Genomic DNA, 24,737 nt, shown 5'->3' on the forward strand with positions numbered 1-24,737 from the left:
TACCTTTAATTACCATTTAATGGCATTTGTGTTGAAAGCACTGACCTTCCTTCTGTTCATAACTTCCTATTTATCCTATATATAGCTTACTTTGTATGTATTTGCTAGTCCTTTCCCCCGTTAGATTGTAAGCTCTTTGAGGGCAGGAACTGTCTTTTTGACTCCTTTCCCATCTCCAGTGCTTAGCACAGCGCCTGGCGAAGAATAGGAACTTAGTAAATGTTTATTGTTTGATTGATGATTAATTTCTGCTCTCCTTTCACTGCCTTTGTGACTTATCGCCTCTCTTAAGATAATCTTTCTTTCTTTTTGGGGGGTTGAGGAGAGGGGAGGCAATTGAGATTAAGTGATTTGGCCAAGGTCACACTGCTAGTAAGTGTCAGAGGCCAGATTTGAACCCTGGAAGATGAATCTTTCTGACTCCAGGCTTTATCCACTGTGTTGCCCAGCTGCCTAAATTGGAGATTCTGGCCCAGCTCAGAGCTCAGAGCTCAGAGCTCTGAGTATTCTGAGTCCATAGTCCCAGTCATCCTTGTTTCAGACTTCTTATCCTGGTCACTTGCCTGGAGGTCAAATTTGTGATTTTGGGCTGAAACAATGACCCTCTGTAGTTTCTCCTTCAATTTCCTGATTTTTACTTAGGCATTCTTTTAAATGCCCATTAGATAAAATAACATTTCAAAAGCATCAAATTTGTTAAAGATTTTAAAAATTCCTTTGGTAACCTGGAATTTGACTTAAAGAATAATAATACATGCATTTACATAATGAGCATTATATTAATAATCTTGTTTCAATGTTTTCTTTCAGATACAGATGAATATAGACCTCCTGTATGGAAATCTTACCGTAAGTATGAAAGCAAAAATGCAAATATATTGGCTATACAATATGTATTACTATAACAAATATAGCAGAGGCAGCAAATATAAAGCCATTAGTCTGAGAATTTTTGGATTTTGACCCATTCATTGTGCAAGTACATAGAAGGATGGTTTAAGTTTTTATGGTAGTCATGATTATGATGGAGCACAGCCATCTCTGCAGGGTTCATTAATGATCTGCGTTTCTGGAAAGCTTACAGTTCTGCAGTGGTCACACATGCATCACACCTGCACATGTGCACAGAACTCTATTTCCTGGGATTGGAGCTGGGTGATTCAGAACTCCAGATGGATCTGGTAGAGGAAAAGGGAAACTAAAAATTCAGTCATTCACATTAGTTTCTTTAAAATTTTTTTAATTTAATTTTTTATTTGTGGAATAAAACAACCATTTCCATAATACAGTATAATTTTAAAAAGATGATTTCGCATGAAACTGCACATCTATTATGTACAACTTGCTATTCCTTTGAAATACATAATAAAGTTATGTAAATTTCTTCTTTTTCCCTTTTTTTCTTCTCTCCCCCATCCTAGAGATGGCTATCATTAGACATAAATATGTATGTATGAATGTATGTGTGTACATATGTACATATGTACATATGTGTATATATACATATAGATATATACATAAAATCATTCTATACATACTTCTATTTATCTTTGGATACAGATAGCATCTTCTTTCATATGTCCTTTGTAGTTGATTTCAGTTCCTATTTTCTTTGCATGGAAGATGGACATGTACTTCAGAAAGCTACCAAGAGAGGAAGAAAAGGGGCAATGATTCAAAAGGAAAAGCACATTTCATTTAGGAAAAACTTTTCCACTAGAGCGTGGACAGAGGCATACCTCATACCTTTTTCCATCTTACATATGGAATCCTCTTTATCCCAGGATTTATAATCCATATCCCTAGAGTTATGATGATATGTTTTGTTTGGTCTGAACCTATGATTTTATTGGTTTTGAGAACTCCTAATAAAGAAGTCCCCTCTCTGCAAATCAGCAGCTGTTTTGCAACTCATAGTCCTAGAGAGTTGCCTGGGGCCCTCAGAAGGTCAATGACTTGCCTTCTGGGGTAAGTGGTGAGCCAAGTCTTCCTAAGTAGGAAGCTGACTCTCTAGCCATTCTGCCATGTTGACTTTCTAGGATGTTGTTCAGAGAAGTAAAAGTTATCATCACACAAAAATACTAATGAACTGACCAGCTAGAAAACTGGTCCCCACTCAGCCGTCCCTTCCTAATTAACACAAACATCTCTCCCCACTGAATCAACTGATGTTATTGGTCTATTCAAAGGATTGAGAAAGGACCGTGGGGAAATTAATGAGAACCTTGAATATGTGCTTCAAAAATAAAATGTGCAACAAAAGATGTCATATCATGTTATCATACAATTTTGGCAGAAAAATTGCTCCCCCAAACTAGTAAGCACTTGACACCTTCTTTACTCATTCTAAGAATTAGTACATAAATACTATTATAACCTAAGTTTTATTAAATATAAGATAAAATAAATAGATTTTCATATTTTAGTTTCATTTATAAAATATTTTTTCAACATTTACTATGAAATACTGCTTTCTATTTTAAGTGGATTCACTTTAAGTGGACTTTTTTCTACTTATTCTATTTCTATTTGTTTTCTATTTTTTTCTATTTTGATAATGAGAACTATCTGTATTTTTAAGGGAATTTCCTACAAAAAATGCCTACTAGGGTAACAAGTTAGTTTCATTTCTCTTCTCTGACTTCTAAAGTCTAGTTTCTCACCATTTAGCAGAAACTTAGATTTTTTTCTCCCTAAGTACTAGTAGTCTCTAAGGTCACTTCCACCTCTAAATCTTAGAAATCTACTGGCCCCAAGATGCCAATAGTTTAAAAGAGGGAGAAAAAAATAAAAGCTAGTCTCCATTACTTACAAATTTGAAAGCAACGATACTTTGAAATTGGAGGTCTTAGAAGGAGTTAGAATTCAAACAAAAACCACTTTGAGTAACTGAAAGAAGAAACTGGTAGTTTGTTTATTTAAGAAACCGATATTTTAAATAGAGCCTTTTAACTTCTTTATAAATGTAAAGAGCTTGTCTCAGGTGCCTAATATTCTCAAGTTTCTGAAGACTCGACTAAAAGAGGAGCTAAATTTTGCTTCTCACATTATCCAAACACTTATAAGTAGATATATAGTTTTCCATTTTAAGCTCATTATGGCAAATAAAATACAAACAGCCCACAAAATTGCCATAGGTGCTTTTTCATCTGCTACTACTTTTCCATCTCTGGAGTATGTAGTTCAAAGGGTACCTGGGATGACTAACACACTCTAAGCATTTTTTGTCTCATAATACCATTGACTGGAAGCCTAATCAACATTATTCTAAGCACTCACTGTTTTTAAGTCACCATTTTTTCTTTTTTTTTTTTCTGTGTGGTGACCAGTGCTCTTCTTATTACTGAAGGCAAAGCTATTTATTCAATTAGTAGAGCTGTTTCATGACTTTTGTTGAAATGTGGTGTGCTTTCTCCCCATATGGCTGTTGATTGGTGCCCATAGCAGGTGCGATTTTTTTGTTTTCAGTATCTTAAAAACCCAACACACCCAAAACCTGATAGTTACCATTTGTCAAGGAAAACAATATTTCCAAATATGGATGGCAGTATAGTTACTCATAACTTTAATGGCCTGAACCCAGCACCATGGTGATAGTTGAATTAGGAGAAAATTAAGAGCCTGAGGTCTCTTACATCTATCAAGTAGGAAAATCTTTCCTTTTAGAAATCGTCATGATTAAACTCTAGTTATTAAGTTTATGTGGAAAGGTCTATTTTTTATTAAACTCTTTCCCCCCATAACATCTACAACATTAGAGCTTACATGGCACTAATAGGGGATTGACTTGTTACCAGTGAGACAAGGCAGTGGACTCATCTGAACCACTGAAGTCAGGGTGTTCTCTGAATTGCCCAATAGAAATCAGGAATGAGGGGCAGGGATTCAGGAAATTTAGCTCTTAATTATCACAGCAAGCAAGCAGCTGGGGAACAGGGTAATGCCCAGTGTCTGGGTCAGTTAAACCTTGGTGTACTGGCATTCTAGAGTCTTGGGCTGTGCCAGTTAAATTAGTTATCACTGGCTTACATTTCTAAAAAGATAAAAGAATCAAAATATAAAAATATCCCCCTAAACTGAAATACAATTTCTATCATTTTGGTCCCTGTGGAGAATAGGCTCAAATTTAAAGTGGCTACTACCAAATGATCACCCCATCCTTCTGTTGCAGGTAGGTATAGACACTTGACAAATTGCTTGCTTGCCTACAGGACATGCATAGTGTCTTGGCTGCTGGGGAGATTTATTGCTGGTGTGGGCTGTGTGAGTCACTCCCGGGAGGATGAGCTGGCTCCTCCCATCTGTCTTGGCTCTAGCAATCAGCAGTCTATGCCATGGACTACTGTCACTGGACTTCTGAGGGTTCCTCTAACCTTTTAGAGCTCACTGGGTCTCAATGGTTGTTCCATTCTTATATTAATCCGTCTAAGAGCAAAAATGGGTAAATGAAGGTGCTGCTTCTCATCCCTGCCTGGAATCTTAGAGCAGTTTCTTGCCTCAACTGACACCACAAAGAGAAAAAAAATTTGATTTGGTTTGTTCATACCTTTTGCACGCACCCCCTCTTCCAACTCAGTGGCCAATTAAAAGGAATTTCTTCAGCTTGCAATAAGCAGACAAGAAACTGTCATAGAACACCTGTGTATACTGTGAATTGAAGGCAGGGTCCTTCCATCATACATTATTGTGTACTTTCTAGAAGTAGGATCATTAGCCCTCCACACAGGTTGGCAGCAGTTAGAGTCCCTAACTCATGCTCTGAGGACTGGCTCCCCATTGGCTAACTCCTCCCTCCCATTACAGAAAAAAAGTATGTTGAGTTCTAAGCCAAATTTAACCTCCAAAACTTGCTCTCTGTGTGACCCTAGGTAAGTCAGTTAACCTCTGTTTGCCTCAGTTTCCTCAACTATTAAATAGGTATTATAATAATAGCATCTACTTCCCAGGATTCTTGTGAGGATCAAATGAGATGTTAGTCATAAAGCATTTAGCACAGTGCCTGGCACATAGTAGGCACTTAATAAGCCCTTCCTTCCTTCCTTCCTTCCTTCCTTCCTTCCTTCCTTCCTTCCTTCCTTCCTTCCTTCCTTCCTTCTTCCCTCAGTGTAATATTTTGACTTTAGATCATTTGAAAGTCACAGTATGGCTTTCAGTAAATTCCACTAGGCATGCCTTTTTAAAAAGTCTGGTTTAATTGAACTTTTAAAATAATATGAGGTAAAATCTCTCCAATTTAGGCCAGTAAAAGTCAGCCTCTGAAGTAGTGCAGCAAATTAAAGAGTAAAATACAACTGTGTGATATGTAAATACACACAGTAACTTGAACAAAATAAGCAAAATTTTTCTTATAAGGTCTTTGAGAGGTTTTTAATAGGAATATTTAAAATAAACATATTTGCACATATCCAATCAAGATCGAGGAGCACAAAAGGTTTGAAAGGAGATAGATTTCTCCCATACCTTCTCCACAACAACAACAAGATGGAAACATCCAAAGATAAGAAAAGAGGCTACAAAAATACATGAAAAAAAAAGAATTCACCCAAAATAGAATATATGCAAAGTGATGAAAAGTGCCAATACAATAAAAAATACCACAGAGCAACTGAAAAAGATAAAATGCCTGAAGCAGAACAGATGGGAAAAGAAACAATACAAGATATTCATGATGTTGTCAGATAGATGAATGACACACCTACAGAAATTAAGCAAGAATTAGCGGTGTTGAGAAAAGACTGTATAAAAGTTGAAGAAAGTTAAAGAAAAACACAAGGGAGAAACTCAAACTTGAATTAAGATTCTAGAAAAATAATCTGGAGGAAATATCCAGAGGGTTCCCCAAGTTTCCCCTAGCCACCCTCTACTGTCTCTTTCTTGGTACTCTTATCAGTTTCTAAGGGCTTACCTATCAACTCTAAGTACATGACTCACAGATACATCTATCTGGCTCCAATCTTTTCTCTGAGCTTCTGTCCCACATTACCAATTGCCCATTGGACATTTCAACTAGGATGGGCCAGAGATATCTTAAACTCAACTTGTCCAAAATTGAACACATAATCTTTCTTCCCAAACCCTTCCCTTTTTCAAACTTTTCTACTTATGACAAAGTGCACACCATCCTTTCAGGTTCCCACATTTATAACCTCAGCATTATTCTGAGCTCCTCACTCTCCCTCACCCCACATATCCAATAAATTGCCAGTTCTTGCTGATTCTATCTTCATGGCATCTCTCACATCTGATTCCTTCTTTCTTTTTTATTTTATTTTATTTTTTATTTTTGGGCAATTGGGGTTAAGTGACTTGCCCAGGGTCGCACAGCTGGTAAGTGTCAAATGTTTGTTCTGAGGCTGGATTTGAACTCAGGTCCTCCTGACTTCAGGGCCAGTGCTCTAGCTGCCCCTGATTCCTTCTTTTTAATTGCCTGTCACCGCGGAGGTTCAGGATTTCATCACCGCTTGCCTAGGCTATTGCAACTGCCTCCTAATGTGGCTCTCTGTCTCAATTCTCTCACAACTTTAGTCTGTCCTAGACATTGATGCCAAAGTAATCTTCTTTAATTATAGATCTGACTGTGTGCTGCTAAGGACAAAATATAAACTCCTCTGCTTAACCTTTAAAGTTCTGTACAGTCTGGCCACAACCTATCTTTCCAATCTCACTGTCCATTAGCCTCCCCACCCATCCTGTCTTGTACTTGGTGACTAAACCAAACCGGTCTTTTTAATGTTCTTCAAACATTATATTACATGTCTCATTTCTGTGTCCTTCCATTGGCCATACCACATGCCTAGGATGCCTTTCCTTGCCTCTATCTCATAGAATCCTTTTTTCTTTTTTAATTTTTAAAAATTTAATTTTATCATGTTTCTAATTAACAAGCATTTATTTTTTTCTCCCTCCCACTTGCACAACAATAACAAAAAGAAAAAAAATTTGTAACAAATATGCAAGGTCAAATAAAGTCAATTTCTACATTGACATTGTTAAAAATATATTTCATGTTTTGCATTCTTCATTGTGATAGAGCCCTTTTTTTCAAGGAATAGTTCAAGCATCATCTTTCATATGAAGTCTTTCTGGATCCTCCCAACTGCTAGTGCCTTCCCTCTCAAACTCTCATGTATTTAACCATTTTGTATAATACTTATATTTATTCACTTTATATTTATATGTAGGTAGTGCAGTGGATAGAATGCTGGGGCTGGAATCAAGAAGACTTCAGTTCAAGTCTAGCATCAGACACTTATTAGCTGTGTGCCCTGAACAAATCATTTAATTTCTGTCTGCCTCAGTTTCCTCAATTGTGAAATAGGGATCATAATAGCATCTACATCCCAGGGTTATCGTGAGGATGAAAACATATCATATTTGTAAAGCACATAGCACAGTGCCTGGCACATAGTAGGTACAATATTGATGATAACTATTTTATTATCATTATTCTACATATATTTATATTTGTACTTGTCTCCCCCATTATAATGTAGGTTCCTTGAAAGAAGGAATTGTTTCATTCTTTGTACTTGTATCTTCAGTGCAAAGCACAGTTCCTTACACATAACAGGTGATTAATAAATACTTATTGATCGATAAGAAAACTACAAATATGAAGAATATAATAAAAAATCTGAAGGAATCCATAGACTAAAGCAACAAAAGGCTAATTACAGTGTAAAACAGTAAAACAACTGATTCAGGTTGTTGGAGAAAAAGCAGACTAAAAAATACTGAATTATCTGAAGAACTAGAAAATAAGCAGAATTAAGTAACAGAGCAAGGAGCAATTTCAGGATTAGTAACATCCCAGAAAAATTGGGAAAGACAAAAAATATGAACACATTTAAGGACATGGTCAAAGAAAACTTACCAGACTTAACAAAATCATACAAAAATAGATTTGCATTTTTTAAAAATATCTATAAGACACTAACAGTGAGAAATCCAAGACCCACTGCTCCTAGGCACATTATGGTCAAACTCAACTATGATGAAGGAGAAAAAAAGTCCAAACTGTGAAGAGAAAAGCAGAAATTTCATACCAAGGAATTTTAATTAGGTTGATAACAAACTTCTCAAGGAAGATTGCTATGACCAGCACTTCTGCTCCGTTCCAGTCATATACTCCTCATCACTCACAAGTATTCTACCTCTATGACTGAGAATTCTGAAGTTCCTCTGATCATACCCTCCCTATTTTCCATATCTCCCTATCCTTCGCCCATCCTAGCTTTCCCATTTCATTGCCCCTGATCTGATCTCACTTTCCTCCTTTCAAAGTCTTGATTCTATAGTGAACCAATTCAGTTTCACATTGTCCTCTGTTTTCAGATCCCTTCCTGTCTTGTCGTGGGGTTATAGGATTATAGATTTAGAGCTTGAAGGAATCTTAGAAGCTTTCAGTTCAACTTCCTCATTTTACAGAGGAAGAAAATGAATCACGGGAGTCACTGGGAGGTTAAGTGACTTTACCTGGGTCACACAGCTAGTATGTATCTAACACAGGATTGAAATACATATCTTTGTGACTCCAAATCCAGTACTTTATTAACTATATCATTAAGCCTCCTTAAAAAGGCAATTTTTATCATTAGTCATTGCTTTCCAAATCCCTGTATTGAATGATGTCCACCATCTGCCTTCTCTACTCCTTTTAACGTTCTGTTTAATACTGCTGAAGTCACCCAACTGTGCTGACTAGATCCACTACTTATCTTAACTGGACGCTCACTGCTGCCTAGCAATCTTTTTGTTCATTCTTGTTTTGCTCCCTATCACATCAAACCTTCTGTCCCCAAGTCATCTACACCTTTCCCTTTTTATTCCTCTTAACAAATGACTTGCCTCATGTTTTACTAAGTAAATTGAAGCAATTCGTTCTGAGCTTCCTCTTCTCTCTAATCCAACCCCTCAAAGCCCCTCAATATCATTCCCCATTCTTTCCTTCTTTTTCTGCAGTCCTAGAGAAAGATGATTTTTATCTTTCCAAAGCTAGCCACTCTACTTTAATCAATCAACTAATCCAATCAGCAAGCGTGTCAAATGTCTGCTGTGTATAAAATACTGTGCACACTGATGGGGATAAAAAGATAGAAATGAAACAGTTCCTGCCCTCAAGAAACTTATAGTTTATAAAATGAAATGTATTCTATTTTACTTGTGCTCTTGATTCACTTCCTTTCTATTTCCTCTGATGTGGCCCCATTCCCTTTGGCTTCCTAATTTTCTTTTGTTTTTTTCATCAAATAAAGACATTTTTATTAAGCATATTAACCATATCTGCTTTTCAACATTCAGCGCAATACTTGCTGTTAGGCTAATTCTCATGCTTGCAAATGGAGTGCTAAATCACCACTACCTACTGATTAAATACCTAGTATGATAGCTACCAAGGATAGTTACAGGATGGATATTTGAGAAGCATTTAGATTTTGGAGAAGGAAGAAAAGACAAATATTGCAATTCTGATATTAAATATAAATGGCATAAATGTTGCAATAAAAAACTGAGTGAAAATGTCAGTTAACAAGCATTTATTAAGACAATGTGCCATGCATTGTAGTGAGAATAAACTATTTGTCCTAACTGTGGAGAGTGTTAGGAACCTTTCTTCTCAGTCATTTTTGGAAATATCACAAATTATGAACTGGAGTCCAGTTACCTTCTAGCTACTTGGAATAGAGTATATTCTAATGCTTAGCCTCAGCCCCATCCCTTCTCTTCAGCTCCATCCGGGAAAGTTTGAGATTGATGGAATACAGGGGGCTCTTTTCCATCATAAGTATGGCAGCGCCTCTTGATTCAAAACTGACTTGTCCCTTGGAAAACTGTGTATAAAGAACTGGCCTTCAGATTTGGAGGAGCTTGGAATATGGAAAATAAGATATTGTCTCTTACCCTTTTGGTTAGGAGGGATGGGAGGAAGCTGAGGAGGAGGGAAGGAGCATATAATGACTTTACCACAATAGGCAACTCTTCATGATATGAGTCTTCTAAACTCTTTTCCCCTTTCCACTGGGCTATAGAACAAAGCCTTCTAGTTTCTCCTTCCCTTTCTTTCTTTCCAAAGGGCCAGGAGAGAAGAGCTCTTTCTGCCCTGCCACTCTTCATTCCCCAGTGTTCAGAGCACCAGGCTTTAGTTTGGCCTTATTTAGTGGCTGCATAGCAGGCCCAATTGGGCTTAGGAGAGATATTGACAAGTAATCAATTTCCATCCTCTTTATAGGATGAACACATGATTTTATGGTGGTGAGAGGCAGCATGGCATAGCAAGTAAAGACACAGTTGGCTTAGGAGTCAGTAATACTAAAGTTCAAGCATTCCCTCTGACGTATACTAGTTATTTGACTGTGGTCAAGACTCTTAACCTCAACAGTGCTCCAGGCAGTTTTCTAAGACTATAAGTTCTTAGGATCATAGATTTTAGAGCTGGAAGGGACCTTAGAAGTTATATAGTACAAACCTCTCTTTTTACAGATGAGGAAATTGAGGCACAGAAAGTTAGTTAACTTACCCAAAGTCACAAAGGCAATTCGCAACAGAGCCAGAATTTGAACCCAGGTCTTTTAGACTCCAAATGTGTTGGTATATTAAATTTGTTCCCCAGGCTCTCCCTACATTGGTCCAATTAAAATCTTAGGGTCATTAACATTTTCATTATGTTGGATTAATCATATATATGCATATATATGTTTATATTGACCTAATAATTAGTCAATGTATTTGATGGTCCCCATTAAATACTTCTCTTTCAAGCAAAATGGCATATGCTTATTTAGTGGGGTTCAGTTCACCATGCTCTCTAGAAGGGAAGGGGTTTAGCTGGCCATTGCCCCCAGGACAGACCCCTAAGAGCAAAGATTTATGTCCTTGCTAATAAGTGTAATTTTTAAAAAATGAAGAATACAAAGAAATACAGAGAAACCTGTATAAAGCAATGAAAAACAAGATCAACCCAACAGAAAATGTACATGTATGAACTACAATTATCTGCAGGAAAAGGAAACAAAGTCCAAGATGGCTTGCATCTGGACATCAAAAAAGACACCAAGCAAATGCATTTATTTGCTTATTGTCTGTTGAGTCATTTGGGTCTACTTTGTTAATTTCTAAGGGCTTCATGTGGGATTTGGTTTCTTGTTTTCTCTATTTGATCGTTTTTCTTTGTTGATGGTTATTCAGTTCGTAACATCTAAATTTTTAAAAATTTCTTGCACGAGGGCTCTTCTGAAGTTCTTGAGAATACTTAAAATGTTTTGTTGTCTTAAACAGTTCAGTAATTTATCCCATAACTTTGTTTACACCATGAATAATTCAGTAGTCCATTCCAGCAGAATACAGAGTTGAACTTCAGCCCCTATTGAATGATCAAAAATTTTTTAATGAGAGGGGTCTGAATTAATGATACTTTGTTGTTTTGTAGAGTTTTAAGAAATTGATCTCGTTGACAGGTTCTCCCCCCCCCCCCGAATATAGATTGATTACTTTATGTTCTGTTTATCGTTTCAAGAGTTATTTCTGTTCTTTATTATTGAGAGAAAAAGAATCTTGACTATAATGTCACCATTGAAATGCAATCTAGAGGCCTTTATCTGAAAAAGTCTTTTCTTTCTCGCTCCACTCCCCTAATTCTCATGCATTGCCGTAGGTCAAATCAACAAGGAAAAAGCAAGCCTTTAGTAGACTTGTACTGTTACATGTCACATACTGTGCTAAGCACTGGGGGTAGGAGGAAAGCTAAAACAGTTTCTGCCCTCAGGGAGTTCACAATCTAACAGAGGAGCCAACATGCAAACAAGATAAATGGGAGATAATTAGAGAAGGAAGTCACTGACATTGAGGGAAGCTGGGTGGCATGATGGATAGAGTGCCTGGCCTGGAGTCAGGAAGACTTCTCTTCCTGATTTTAAATCCAGGCTCTGACATTTAGTAGCTGTGTGACCCTGGGTAAGTCATTTTACCCTGTTTGCTTCAGTTTCCTCATCTGTAAAATGAGCTGGAGAAGGAAATGGCAAACTGCTCCAGGATCTTTGCCGAGAAAACCTCAAATGGGGTCACAAAGAGTCAGACACCTGTGAAAAACGACTAAAGAACAACTAACCAAGGAGTTTATTGAATGGAGTTAGACTTAGTCTGATGTGTACTTTGATAGCTGAGTAGAAGACAGACTGGAGTGTGGGGATCTTAAGGCAGAGAGACTAACCAGCAGGCTGTTTCTGTAGTCTAAGTATGAGGGGATGCACCAGGGTGGTGGCAGCTTAAGAAGAAAGAAGGAAGTATGTTTATATGAGAGATGTTACAAAAGCAGAATCGACTGGGAAGAGATTTTGAAATTAATATGAGAAAAAAGATAGAATCAAAACTTATTTCTGTGTTCAAACACTGGCACTCTTGTCACTCACAAGTTTTTTCTTGCCTACAGCATGGGTTAGTGTTATATTTTGAATTTGAATTCTTTAATCCTGCAAGTATTTATGAAGCACCTGATATATGCAAGGTACCTTTCTTAGCACTGGACAGGATGGGGATATAAAAACAAAAACAAAATCCTTGCCCTTAAGGAGCTTGTGTTCTACTGGGAAGAGACAACATGTTAGATAGTTAAGTAAATATAAAATAATTTTCGAAAGGAGAGAGCATTTACAACAAGGAAGATCAGGAAAGGCTTCCTGTAGGAGGTAGCCCCTGTCAGGCCTTGATGGAAGACAAGGTTTCTAAGAGGAGGCAGTTGAGTGGGTAGTGTATTCCAGGGCCCCTGGACAGCCCAGGCAAACTCTCCACAAAGGGACAAAGGTGAGGATGGAATGCCAAGTTCGGGAAACAGCAACTAATCTAATTCACTTGTGATATAAACTTTGAGAAGGGGTATAACGTGAAATAAATCTGGAAAGGCTGGCAGGAGTCACATGGGGAATGGCTTAAATGCCAACTTGAGGAGATTCCAATGCATCTAAGAGGTTCAACCAAAAGAGATTCTGAAACCAGTGGAGTTACATGATCAGACCTGATTTAGGGAGACTGAATCACAATTTTCTACTTGTTGGTAACATTTTACGTCCTGGTGGCCATGATTAAGCCTGAGAAGTTAGAGGTCCTCACAGGCGATCTAATTTCCTAGAGCCCCTTTCATTGCTGCTGAAGGAACCTAGAGATTCTCTGGACACAAAGCTAAGCACAACTGATCTGTGAACTTAATGTTTCTTTTTCTGTCCCACAAGGTGGATAAGGTGACAAATTAGAGACATTTCATTATGAAAAACCTTTTCTAGCCTCCCTCCCCACTGAAGGCAATTGGGGTTAAGTGACTTACCTAGGGTCACACAGCTAATATGTATCTGAGGTCAGATTTGAACTCAGGTCCTACTGACTCCAGGGCTGGTGCTCTACCCACTGTACCACCTAGCTCCCCTCTACCCTTTTCTTGTTTTTTTAATTTTTTGGCTAGGCAATGGGGTTAAGTGACTTGCCCAGGGTCACATAGCTAGTAAGGGTTATGTGTCTGAGGCTGGATTTGAACTCAGGTCCTCCTGAATTCAGGGTTGGTGCTCTATCCACTGTGCCACCTAGCTGCCCCAAAAAGACTTTAGAGATTCCTTTTTTTTTTTAAGGCAATTGGGGTTAAGACTTAGAGATTCTTTTTTTCTTTTCTTTTCTTTTTTTTTTTTGGCAATTGGGATTAAGTGACTTGCCCAGTGTCACACAGCTAGTAAGTGTCTGAGGCCAGATTTGAACCCAGGACCTCCTGACTTCAGCACCAGTGCTCTCTCCACTGTGCCACCTAGTTTCCCCTCCCTTTGCCCTTTTCTTAAGAGAGAGTAAAAGACAACAATTTTTTTGGGGGGGTAGGATATCATCTTTCTTTGCCATTAGTATCAGACCTAGGCAAACTTATGAAGCAAGCAAAGTTTGGCTTTAGGGACTCCAATCTTCCATTCATCTTCTTATATTTCTTTCCATCATTATTGTTGACAGAAACAACTCTCCCCTACTTCCACCAAGAAGCTTAGTACATTCATCCTTACCCCCATTAAAACCTATTTTCTGGGAAATATATGATAAAAATCGCTCACCAATGAGCCATAAATCATAACAACTAGCTAGCATTTATATAGTGCTTTAAAATTTGCAAAGGTGAAGTCCTTTACATGTTACCCCATGTGATGATTCTCATAACAACTCTGTGAAATAGATGCTTTTCTTAGACCTATTTGATAGATGAGAACACTGAGGCTGAGTTAGAGAGGTTAAGTGATTTGCCCAGGATCCTAGCTAGCGAGGGATACTCACTTCTTTAGTATTCCCTTAGTTCTAAGTGATTCTGTTGAACAAATGTGCTCTGAAAGCAGATTCAGAATGAGTTACTTACATTCCATTCCATAAAGTTTTGATTTTTTTGATAAGTAATTTTAGAACTCACAAGTTCTCATTATAAATTAGAGCAAAGTCCAAGTAATCTGTTATTTTGATTGCTTTTACCCACTCCCTTGGGCAACTAGGTGGCACAGTTGGATAGAGCACTGTGCCTGGAGTCAGGAAAACTCCTCTTCCTGAGTTCAAATCTGACCTCAGACACTTACTAGCTGTGTGACACTGGGCAAGTCACTTAACCATGTTTGCCTCAGTTTCCTCATCTGTAAAATGAGCTAGAGAAGGAAATGGCAAACTGCTTCAACATCTTTGCCAAGAAACCCTAAATGGGGTAACAAAGAGTTAAACACACCTAAAACACCTCAATAACAACAATACTTGCCCACCATATTCTACTGATTTTATTCTCAGGATTGAGATTTGGCTCACTTGGCAGGCATGTTTTAATCATTAATGTTTATTGGTTTATATCAAGGGCCTAATTTATGTAATACATTCAAAAAGGATTAAGGAGACTTTATTATGAAGACTGTAGCCTCGTAATCTGCACAGATCTCCTTTAAGATAAAAAACCTTTAGTAGAAATTGTGATTTCTTTATTAGCATTTGAGTTGTTAAATTCAGTTCAATCTGGCTCATTGTTTGGTTGTTATTATTTACTTATTCCATGCAGATTCCTAGTCAAGTGCAAGGGATTAATCTGAGGTATAAAGAGGTTAAGTGACTTACCCAGGGTCTTTCAGCTAATAAATTTCAGAGGAAGGATTAGAACCCGGTTCTTCAAGTGTAGGCTTCTTTCCACTTTGCCAGGCTGCCTATGCTTTACGTATATCAAAATCTAAATCTAATCATTAACATTACTGCACCACATGTCTCCCCATATATCATCAAAAGTAGTTTTTTTCTTTAAAAAATCTCTGAGTATCCAGAAGTTTAAATGAAGAAGACAAATAACTTTTCTTTCTTCTCCTAGTGTATCAGCTACAACAGGAAGCCCCCCATCCTCGAAGGATCACCTGTACATGTGAGGTGGGTATCAGTTTCAGTCTTTGGCAAATTATCTAACTTTACTGTTAAGAAAATTGTAATGTAAATATATTTCTTTTGACATTCTTCTGATTTGACTACTACTTACCCATGAATTATTTGGATCAGAAGAGGAAAAAAAATAAGATATAGTTTTAATTGAAGTTGGATGAAAAAACCCTGTTCCTATGTTTAAGCACTTTGGGAAAAGTCTTTCCTTAAAAAAAATCATTTCATTGTTGATTTAACAAATAGCGTCACTAAGCAATAATTGTAGAGTTACTAAATTACATAAGTGTTATGAGCATATTGTTATGCAGAGAAGGAAACAATTCTTAGAATCTGTCATTTTGACATATGACTCAGAATGGTATTGTATGATCAGGGGCTTTAACATGTGTTTAGATCACAAAGAGAATTAATTTACAGAATTAGGCAGGGACTTTACTAGACCACTATTTAAAAGTCCAATTGCAATTTTCCTAAATAGAGTTATCCTCTCTTGCATAACAGAGATACAGTGGGATTGAAGTTCTTTTTTTTTTTTTTTAACAATTGAATGGAAAACATTTTCTCTATGGAAAAATTTGAGAGAGAAATAGCATATACATGTAAGTAATGGGCACTTAGCTCTAGTTGAATGCTTTTCTTTGCTGCAGCACCATGATCCCATGTGATAAACTATTTTTATACATGGCAAAAATAAAAAAGAGAAAAAATTTCCTTTGAAAAAAAGAGTTCTTTCTTCTTCTATATTCTAACCAGGAACAGCTTATCTGTACTCTTTATGGCAGTGAATTTCAACTCACTCCTTTGAAGAATCCAGAAATGGTAAAAGGAGAATTTTCTTTCTTCAAGGAATCAGGAAATTAAAAATCAAAGCAGAAAAACTCTACAGAGAGGCTTAGAGTGAGAGTGGATTTGCTATGGAACTTTCTCGTTGAACATCTTATGCCAACTATACACAATTTCCATATCCTCTACTGTGTATTTAAGTTGCCAAAGGTATTGGACTAAATGGTCCCTAAGGTCTCTTCCAGCCCAGTCATTTTATGATTCTAATATTGGGACCAACATTTTAATATTGTCCAGAGTGCTATAAATCTTGGTTTTCCCTTTTTTTTTTGTAATTAAAACTTAAACTTGGTGCCTTTATAATAGCATAAATTACGTGTTTTCATTTCATTCACTTACCTAACTTGGTGGTGAGCGTTACCACCATCCTCTACCACAAAAGGATTAGGACTATTACGGATTATCAACATGTTTATTTTGTAACTGAGTCTAAAACACTGTATTGTTGACATCACAACATGGGAATACTCGGCAGTGTACCCATCTTAATAGGTAAAGAAATCATCCTCACTGCAAAGATGAATTTCCCCTCGGTGAGAAGAGAATAGACACAAAAAGCTCATAACCTTTCATGTCAATCACAGGTAATGTCCCTAGAGTGACACTAAGTTTTTCATGAGTACCTTCTATAAAGAGAACATTTCTTAGAAGAAGTGGCATGCTCCTTTTTATCCCTAGTTGGATGCAAAAGAGGGTTATAGATGCAAACTAGTTCTAGTGCTTGAAAGAGAAAAAAATTCCCAAGAGATGGTAGCATTAGAGTGGCTGCAGATTGGCCTAATTTTAACAACTGATTTTGCTCTCTATTATTTCGTGGTTGTTGTTGTCACTGTAGTGTCAGCATAGCACTTAGTACATACGAGCATTTGCCCAGTGATGATCAAGGGACTTGAACTAGAATGGGGCTCTGTGCATGTGAAGGTGTTTTAGGGACAGAGTCGCAGAGTGGATAGGCCAGTCTTGGAGGTAGGAAGATGTGGATTCAGAGTCTGCCTCTGACATATGCTGGCTGTGTGTGTGACCATGGCCAACTCATGTGATCACTCAGCGCCCCACCTGACTTTCTAAGACTATAAGTCTTGGAAAAATGATAGATCTGTGTTTTGAGGGGGATGTCTATACTGAAGTTCCATTTCCTGATAAATGGAGTTTAAAATAATTTTTTGGTTATGAGAATGCAATGAAAATCATGTATGGAAAGTGTTTTATAGTCATGAGGTACTACGTAAGTTATGCTCTTATATTAAATATTGCACATAATTTACAGTCACACAATAGTTCACATGGTGTGTTTACACTATTGTAGTTGTTTCAGGTGGTGTCTGACTCTTTATGACATGACCCCATTTGGGATTTTCTTGGCAAAGATATTGGAGTGGTTTGCCATTTTTTAAAATGACTCGCCCACGGTCACACAGCTAGTCAGTGTCTGAGGCAAGATTTGAACTCAGGAAAATGAGTATTCCTGACTCCAGGCCTGGTACTCTGTCCACTGCGACACGTAGCTTTCTGCTTATTATCATCCCCATTTTATAATTGAGGAAACTGAGGCAGAAAGAGGTTAAATGATTTGTCCAGGGTCATGCAGCTATTCAGTATTTGAGTCTGGATTTGAACTCAGGAAGATTGTCTTCCTGACTCTAGGCCTGGCACCCTGGTACCACCTAGCTGCCCAGTTTGTTACATAGGGGCTGGGAATAGGGACTAGACTTGAGGATTTATTGGTATAAGAATCTCCCTCTATCATTCAATACCAATCAAAACCTTCTCTACAACTTACAGTCTTAGAGAGCTTCCCAGGGGATTGAGAAATTCAGTGACTTGCTCAGGGTCATGCAGCACATAGACAAGTAGAGGCAGAACTTGAGGACAGGTCTTTCTGCTTCTCAAGCCTCTATAGTCTATACTCTGCCTCCTCTTTATGTGTAGAGTGTTTTGATAAGTGAAATTTAGCTGCTTATATGCACAACTGAGTTATTCCATATTGGGTGGAAAAACATACTACAGAATAAATATTATATATACAATTAAACTGATGAAATAAAAAGTCCAGGCTAATAATGAATAAACAATAAACAGATGACAATGATGATAACCACTTGTATTTACATGGTGGTTTCAGTTTTACCAAAAACTCTTCTCGTACTTCTGTGAGGATGGTGATGGGAAAATCTCAACCCCATTACAGATAAGGAAATTGAGTTTCAGAGAGATTGAGTAGCATGCCCAAGTCCACATAGCTAGTAAGAATCAGACACAGAATATTTTATTGTTCATTGACTTTTAGTGAGCTTACATTGTTAATGCTTTATTATAATTTAATGTTAATTTTACTTCAGACTAAAAGCTATACAAGCACTGCACATGTATAGAAATGCTGGCTCTAAGTTGGGTGAAGTGTCCCATCATTTCACCACTTCTTTTTTGGTGAACAAATCTAATTCCTCTTGTACCTGACAGCTTTTCCAATATTTGAAGACAGCTGTCAAAGACCTCCTAAGTCTATTTTCCCCCTCCAGGATAAAAGGTACTCAGTTTGTTCAAGCAATTCTGTATGGCATGGTTTCTAGTCCCCTCTCTCTCATCATTCTGGTCTCCTTAATCTAGATTTAATCCAGTTTGTCACAGGCTTTCCTAAAATGTGGCACACAGAATTAGTACTGAAGATGTGATCTGACTAGGACATACCAGGACCTCCCCATCATGTGGACATTATGGCTTGTTAATGAAGCTTGTTAATGAAGATCCTCTTAGCTTTTTGGGTTATTGTGCCCAAATATTATTTGGGCACAAATATTATTTGCCTTGTTCCATCCATCCATCCATCCATCATTAAACGTTTATTAAGTGTTCATTATATGCCTTGCACTGTACTAAGTGCTGGAGATACAATCAGAGGCAAAAGACAACCCCTGCCCTCAAGGAGCTTACAATCTAATGGATTATTCACTCATAATGAACTTGCCATCTACTAAATTCCCAGGGTTTTTTTTTTGGTTATATGAATTATTGTGATCGCCACATCTCCTCTCTGCCCCATCCTGTACATGTGCATCTGAATTTTTTTTAACCAAGTATAGGATTTTATATTAGGAAAGCTAGGTGACGTAGTGGAGAGAGCTCTAGGCCTGGAGTCAGGAACACCTGAGTTCATAAACAACCTCAGATACTTACTAGCTGTGTGACCCTAGAGAAGTCACTTAACTGCTGTTTGCCTCAGTTTCCTCATCTGTAAAATTAGCTGTAGAAGGAAATGGCAAGCCACTCCAGTATCTTTGCCAAGAAAACCCCAAATGGGGTCACAGAGAGTCAGGCACGACTGAAACAATTGAATAGTAACAACAACAAAGGATTTTACATTTATCTTGATTCAGTTCCATTTTATTAGATTTGACTCAGTCTTCTGGCCTGTCAGGCCATTTGAGAAGCCTCGTTGTATCATGCAATGTATTAACCATCCCTCCCAGCTTCATGTCACTTGTAAGTTTGATGGGCTTGCTGATGACACCATCATCCAAATAATTGATAAAGGTATTGGACAGCATAAGGCCAAGGGTGGATTCCTGGGCCACGCCAGTTAAACTCTGATTTATTATTAATTACTACTCTTTGAGTCCATACTGAGTCCTAGTTTTGAATATACTTAGCTGTACTATCATGAGCCCACATAGCTACATCTTGTCCAAAAGTCTGTTGGGAAACACAGTGAGCCCAAATCTAGGTATACTATACCTGCAGAATTCCCCTCATCTTCTAGTCTATTAGGATAAGAACTGGACTTGGGATTTCACTGGTAGGGAGAACCCTCAGGTGAGGAAACTCCCTCTACCAATGCAGGTTAGCATCCTCTCTGCAACTTATAATTTTAGAGAACTGTACAGAGCTGAGAGGTTAACTGATTTGCCTAGGCCCGTATGTATCAAAGGCAAGACTTGCTGATTTTGAGGCCAGCTCTCTCTATCCACTAAACCAATCCACTTCTTAGGTTTTAAAACCCTGTGACATCTAGTATTCCCAGGCAGTCTCTTATCCAAGTGCCAACCAGGTCCAGTCCTACTTTGCACCCGAGATCAGGCATGATTAGGCTGCCGTGGCTGTAGGCTTATAGTTTAATAAGTCAGTTTAACCAGGAATGAGATTAGTCTTCTTTGACTTGTTTTTCATGAACCAATGCTGGCTTACAGGGATCATTGTTTCCATCACTTCATCGTGCTTCTGAACTACCTATTTCTTTTTTCATTTTAGAGCAATTGCTAGTAGGAGATTTAAAAGTGGTTATAAATCAGTAAATCCAACTGTTATTTGCAAAACACTTTGGCCCTATGATTGCAAGGTTCAAAGTGGCTGATTAGAAGGAAAATAAGTGGAGGGAGAAGTAAAACATGAAACCACCTTGTAATTCTAGGAAGTTAGACATGAGCTTTTTGGAAATATCTGCTCTCTGTGGATTTAAGTTAGAACAAGAATAGGTGGAAAGGTAAAACCTGTGTGTGTGTGTGTGTGTGTATACACACATATATGTATATATACATATATGTATATATACATATATGTATATATACACATATATACATGTAAAATGCATATATATATATAAAACATATTTACATATATTTAATTATTAGAGAAAACAATGGTTAAAAAGTGAAGAAGAGAGAAGAATGTAACAGAATAAAGTTTTCTGGTTTAAAAAGAAATTCAGAAGCACAAAAGGATACTCTCTGGTGAGCCTGCATGATATTTCTCTAAGGGGAAAAACCACTGTAGACCAAGTAAAGCTTATAAAGGATTAAGGATAACAGCCTTTATCCAAAGTCACTTGTAGAGTTTAAAAAATGATAACATTAAAAAAATCAGTCAATCAATCAACAAACATTTATTTAGTTCTTACTCTTTGCCAGTTGTTGAAATCAAGTTTTCTATATGTATTAGTCTTTCTATTTTATTAGGAATATTACCTTGTATTTATATAGAACTTTAAACTTGCAGAGTGCCTGGAATTCTCATCATCATTATAGCTAGTTTTTGTATAGTGTGTGTGTGTGTGTGTGTGTGTGTGTGTGTGTGTGTTGGTTAACTTCACCCTATTCTGATTGCATTGTTACATGCCCTCAACACTTATATACTCAATTTCTACTCATGGTTAAATACCTACTGATTTTATCAATGTGAGGAACCACAGAGGGGAAATTCTTTCTGTAGATTTAGATCATCATCTCCCCCACAACTCACCATTACAATGAATTTCAAATAGAATTCCAAATTATATTTTATTATACTTATAATTTGTTATATTAATTTTTGAACAAAATAGGAAGGTTTTTGGTGAGACTTAGAAATACTTTATTTCATAGAGACCTTGGTTGTGTTAAAATTATTACATTATTAGACTTACATATGATTTTGCACTTGATACCTTGCTTTTTCTTGTGTTATTTCACATATATAATATATGTATATATACACATAACATATATCTATATTTTTTTCTTACCCATGTCTACAGGTCACATATTCCTATGATTAATCAGAAATTGAGAACCAAGAAATAACTAAGCTTCAGCTAACGCAGTAGTTATTTTGGCCAGTATTCAATGTTGTTGCTATTGTTCGATTGTGTCTCTTTGTGACCCCATTTGGGATTTTTTTCGGCAAAGGTACTGCTGTAGTTTACCATTTCCTTCTCCAGTCCATTTTACAGATGAAGAAACTGAAGCAAACAGGATTAAGTGACTTGCCCAGGGTCATACAGCTAGTAAGCGTTGGAGGAAGGATTGGAACTCAGGTCTTCCTGACTCCAGGCTGCCCTATCAGAATAAGATGGAGTCAACTAAATCAAAGGAAATGTGGGGGCAGCTAAGTGGCACAGTGGGTAGAGCACCGGCCCTGGAATCAGGAGGACCTGAGTTCAAATCTGGCCTCAGACACATGATACTCACTAGCCATGTGACCCTGGGCAAGTCACTTAACCCTGATTGCCTAAAAAAAAAGAAAAGAAAAGAAAAAGAAATGTGGAGTTAGATCTTAAACAAAAGGTGTATTCAGTATTGTTCAATAAGAAAGGCATTTCAAGTGTTCAGGAAGTCACTTGAGGGAATTATCAGATTGTTTAGATAGCAAGCAAGTTACTGTGGCTGGAGTTGGAAAGTTAGAATTGTGATGAAATTATAGAAATATAGAAATGCATAGAAATGATAGAAATACTAGTTGGTATATATTTTCTAATGCTTAAGAGATTAGATTCCATATGCTAGGCCATGACAATATTTCTCTAGGTGAAGAAGCAACAAGATTTAGTGACCATTGGAACAGAGAGTCAGAGGTGTGTGTCCCTGTTTCTCCCTCTCCACGTAGCATCAGTTGCCAAGTCTTGTTGATTCTGTCCTTCCAGCACTTTTTGCATCTATTTCCAAAGATTCCCTCCACTCACATTGTCTCTATACTACTTCAGGCCGTCATCTCCTCCTGCCTAGATTATTTTAAAAGCCTCCTACTTGTCCCCTCTGTTTCTAGTCTCTTTCTCTTTCCGATCCATCTTCCAAACAGCTGCCAGATGGTGTTTCTAAAATACAGATTGGCTGTGTCACACCTCCCCCTCCCCGCTCCCCATTCTGAAATCTTCAATTGCTTCTAAGATAAAACATAAAATCTTTGACCTTCCACTTTCTTGCTCCCCTTTACTTTTCCAGTCTTATTCCCCCATTATTTCTCTCTACATATTCTCTGTTTTGATTAAAATGGACTGCTAGCTGTTCTCCATACATGACTCCATTTCTGCCACTTTGCCTTTGCACAGATGGTCTTCCATGGCTAAATGCACTCCATCTTCATCTCCACCTCTTCAAAATTCCAGGCTTCCATCAAGACACTACCTCCTGCAAGTGGCCTTTATATACCTAGGTCTTAACATTCCCTCTTAAAATTATTGTTGTTCAGTTGTTTTTCAGTTGTGTCCAACTCTTTGTGACCCCATTTTGGAGGTTTTCTTCGCAAAGATCTTGGAGTGATTTGCTTTCTCCAGCTCATTTTACAGATGAGGAAACTGAGTCAAACAGGGTTAAGTGACCTGCGCAGGGTCACATAGTTAGTAAGTGTCTGAGGCCAGATTTGAACTCAGGAAGATGAGTCTTACTGACTCCATGCCCAGCACTCTATCCACTGCCCACCTAGCTGTCCCCCCTTGAAATTACTTTGTATTAGTTTTGGTATTTGCTTTGTATTTGCTAATTACTCACATGTTGTGTTACCCCTGGTAGAATGTAAGCTTCTTGAAGGAAGGGATTAATTCCCTTCTGTCTTTGTATTCTTAGCTCCTTGCAGAGTTTCTGAACACAGTGTCCACTTCATACTTTTTTTCTTCCTTTTTTTTGGTTTGGAGCTGATTTTATCATCAGGGTGAAGAATTGCCAGCATGTAAATTCCTTCCACAGATTCCAATTTTCTCTCTTACAGCTTACTACCTGAGAGAGCTGGCTGGAGCTCATGGGTAACCAACTTGATCATGGTCATAGAGCTGGTATGTGTCAGAGGCAGGAATGGAATGCTGGTCCTTTTGATTCCAAGACCAACTTTCTATCCTCTATGCCAGGCTGCCTCTCTAAAAATATTAGTTAATTTGAATTGAATGGAAAAGTAGAAAGAGTACTTGATTGGGAGTCAGAGGGCAAGGGTTAAAATTTTAGCCTTTCTCTTTACTTTTGCAATCTCAGGTAAGTCATTTTCACTTGCTGCGCTTCCGCTTCAGCTTCTGTAAATGAGGGAACTGGATTATGTGCTCTCCAAGGTCCCTTCTTCTAAAGCTTGTGATCCTGTGCGAAGGAAGGGGCAGGGAGAGCTCAATGTTCCTGTGTGTCAAGATAGCAGTGACGATGACAGTGTTTGTACTAATAAAGAAATTGAGTTAGGAGGTTGACTTTAAGAACGTTTTCCTGACAAATTTGTTGAATTTCACTTTTAAAAAAATTGCATCTTTCTCTTCTAGCACTTGCATTATATTACAGAGTTTCAGTGCAATGGCCGAGGATAGTGTGGAATTAAGCCAAATCAAAAGTAAAAATATATTCAGTGACAAATCATGTGCTTCACCTTCCTCTTGTGATCTAAGCTTTTACTGCTGAGGCTAACTTCCTGCTCTGCTCCTTCTCAGCTGGGTTTCTATTATCAGCACCACAAGGTGCAGCATCTTCTTCTAGAAACCTGATGTGTTCAGCTGTCAAAACAAATGAGGAATTATTAGTGATGAAACATCGATGCGCAAAACATCTAATAGTAAGAGAAGATCATATGATATACAGCAAAGGGTCATGTGGTAACTGAGACACTCTTTATTCCCCAAATTTGAGACAACTTTGCAGATCCATGTTGTGAAAGATAAACAGAAACAAATCACGGCTAAAGGTTTTTATTAGTGGACAATTTGAAAAAAAAAAAAGAACATTAATCATTCAGAGGTGTGAGGATATGCATTGTCGTGGTTTAGAGTAGTT

At 37.6% G+C, this 24,737-nt stretch overlaps 1 protein-coding gene across 2 annotated transcripts in view; it reads left to right on the plus strand.

The window, feature by feature from the left end:
- Positions 1–24,737, plus strand: part of CHN1 (chimerin 1) — a 278,669-nt gene that overhangs the window by 49,796 nt on the left and 204,136 nt on the right. The window contains exons 2-3 of one of the 2 annotated variants that reach the window (XM_020991013.2): positions 811–849; positions 15,344–15,399. In XM_020991013.2, the coding sequence (XP_020846672.1) occupies positions 811–849; positions 15,344–15,399 (95 nt within the window). Of the gene's footprint in view, positions 1–810; positions 850–4,152; positions 4,172–15,343; positions 15,400–24,737 lie in introns of those variants that run through there. The other variant, XM_020991015.2, reaches the window with a different exon arrangement.

This window comes from Phascolarctos cinereus, unplaced genomic scaffold (genome assembly GCF_003287225.1).
Source record: "Phascolarctos cinereus isolate Bilbo 61053 unplaced genomic scaffold, phaCin_HiC Scaffold_726;HRSCAF=1367, whole genome shotgun sequence".
In the NCBI taxonomy this organism is placed as follows: domain Eukaryota; kingdom Metazoa; phylum Chordata; class Mammalia; order Diprotodontia; family Phascolarctidae; genus Phascolarctos; species Phascolarctos cinereus.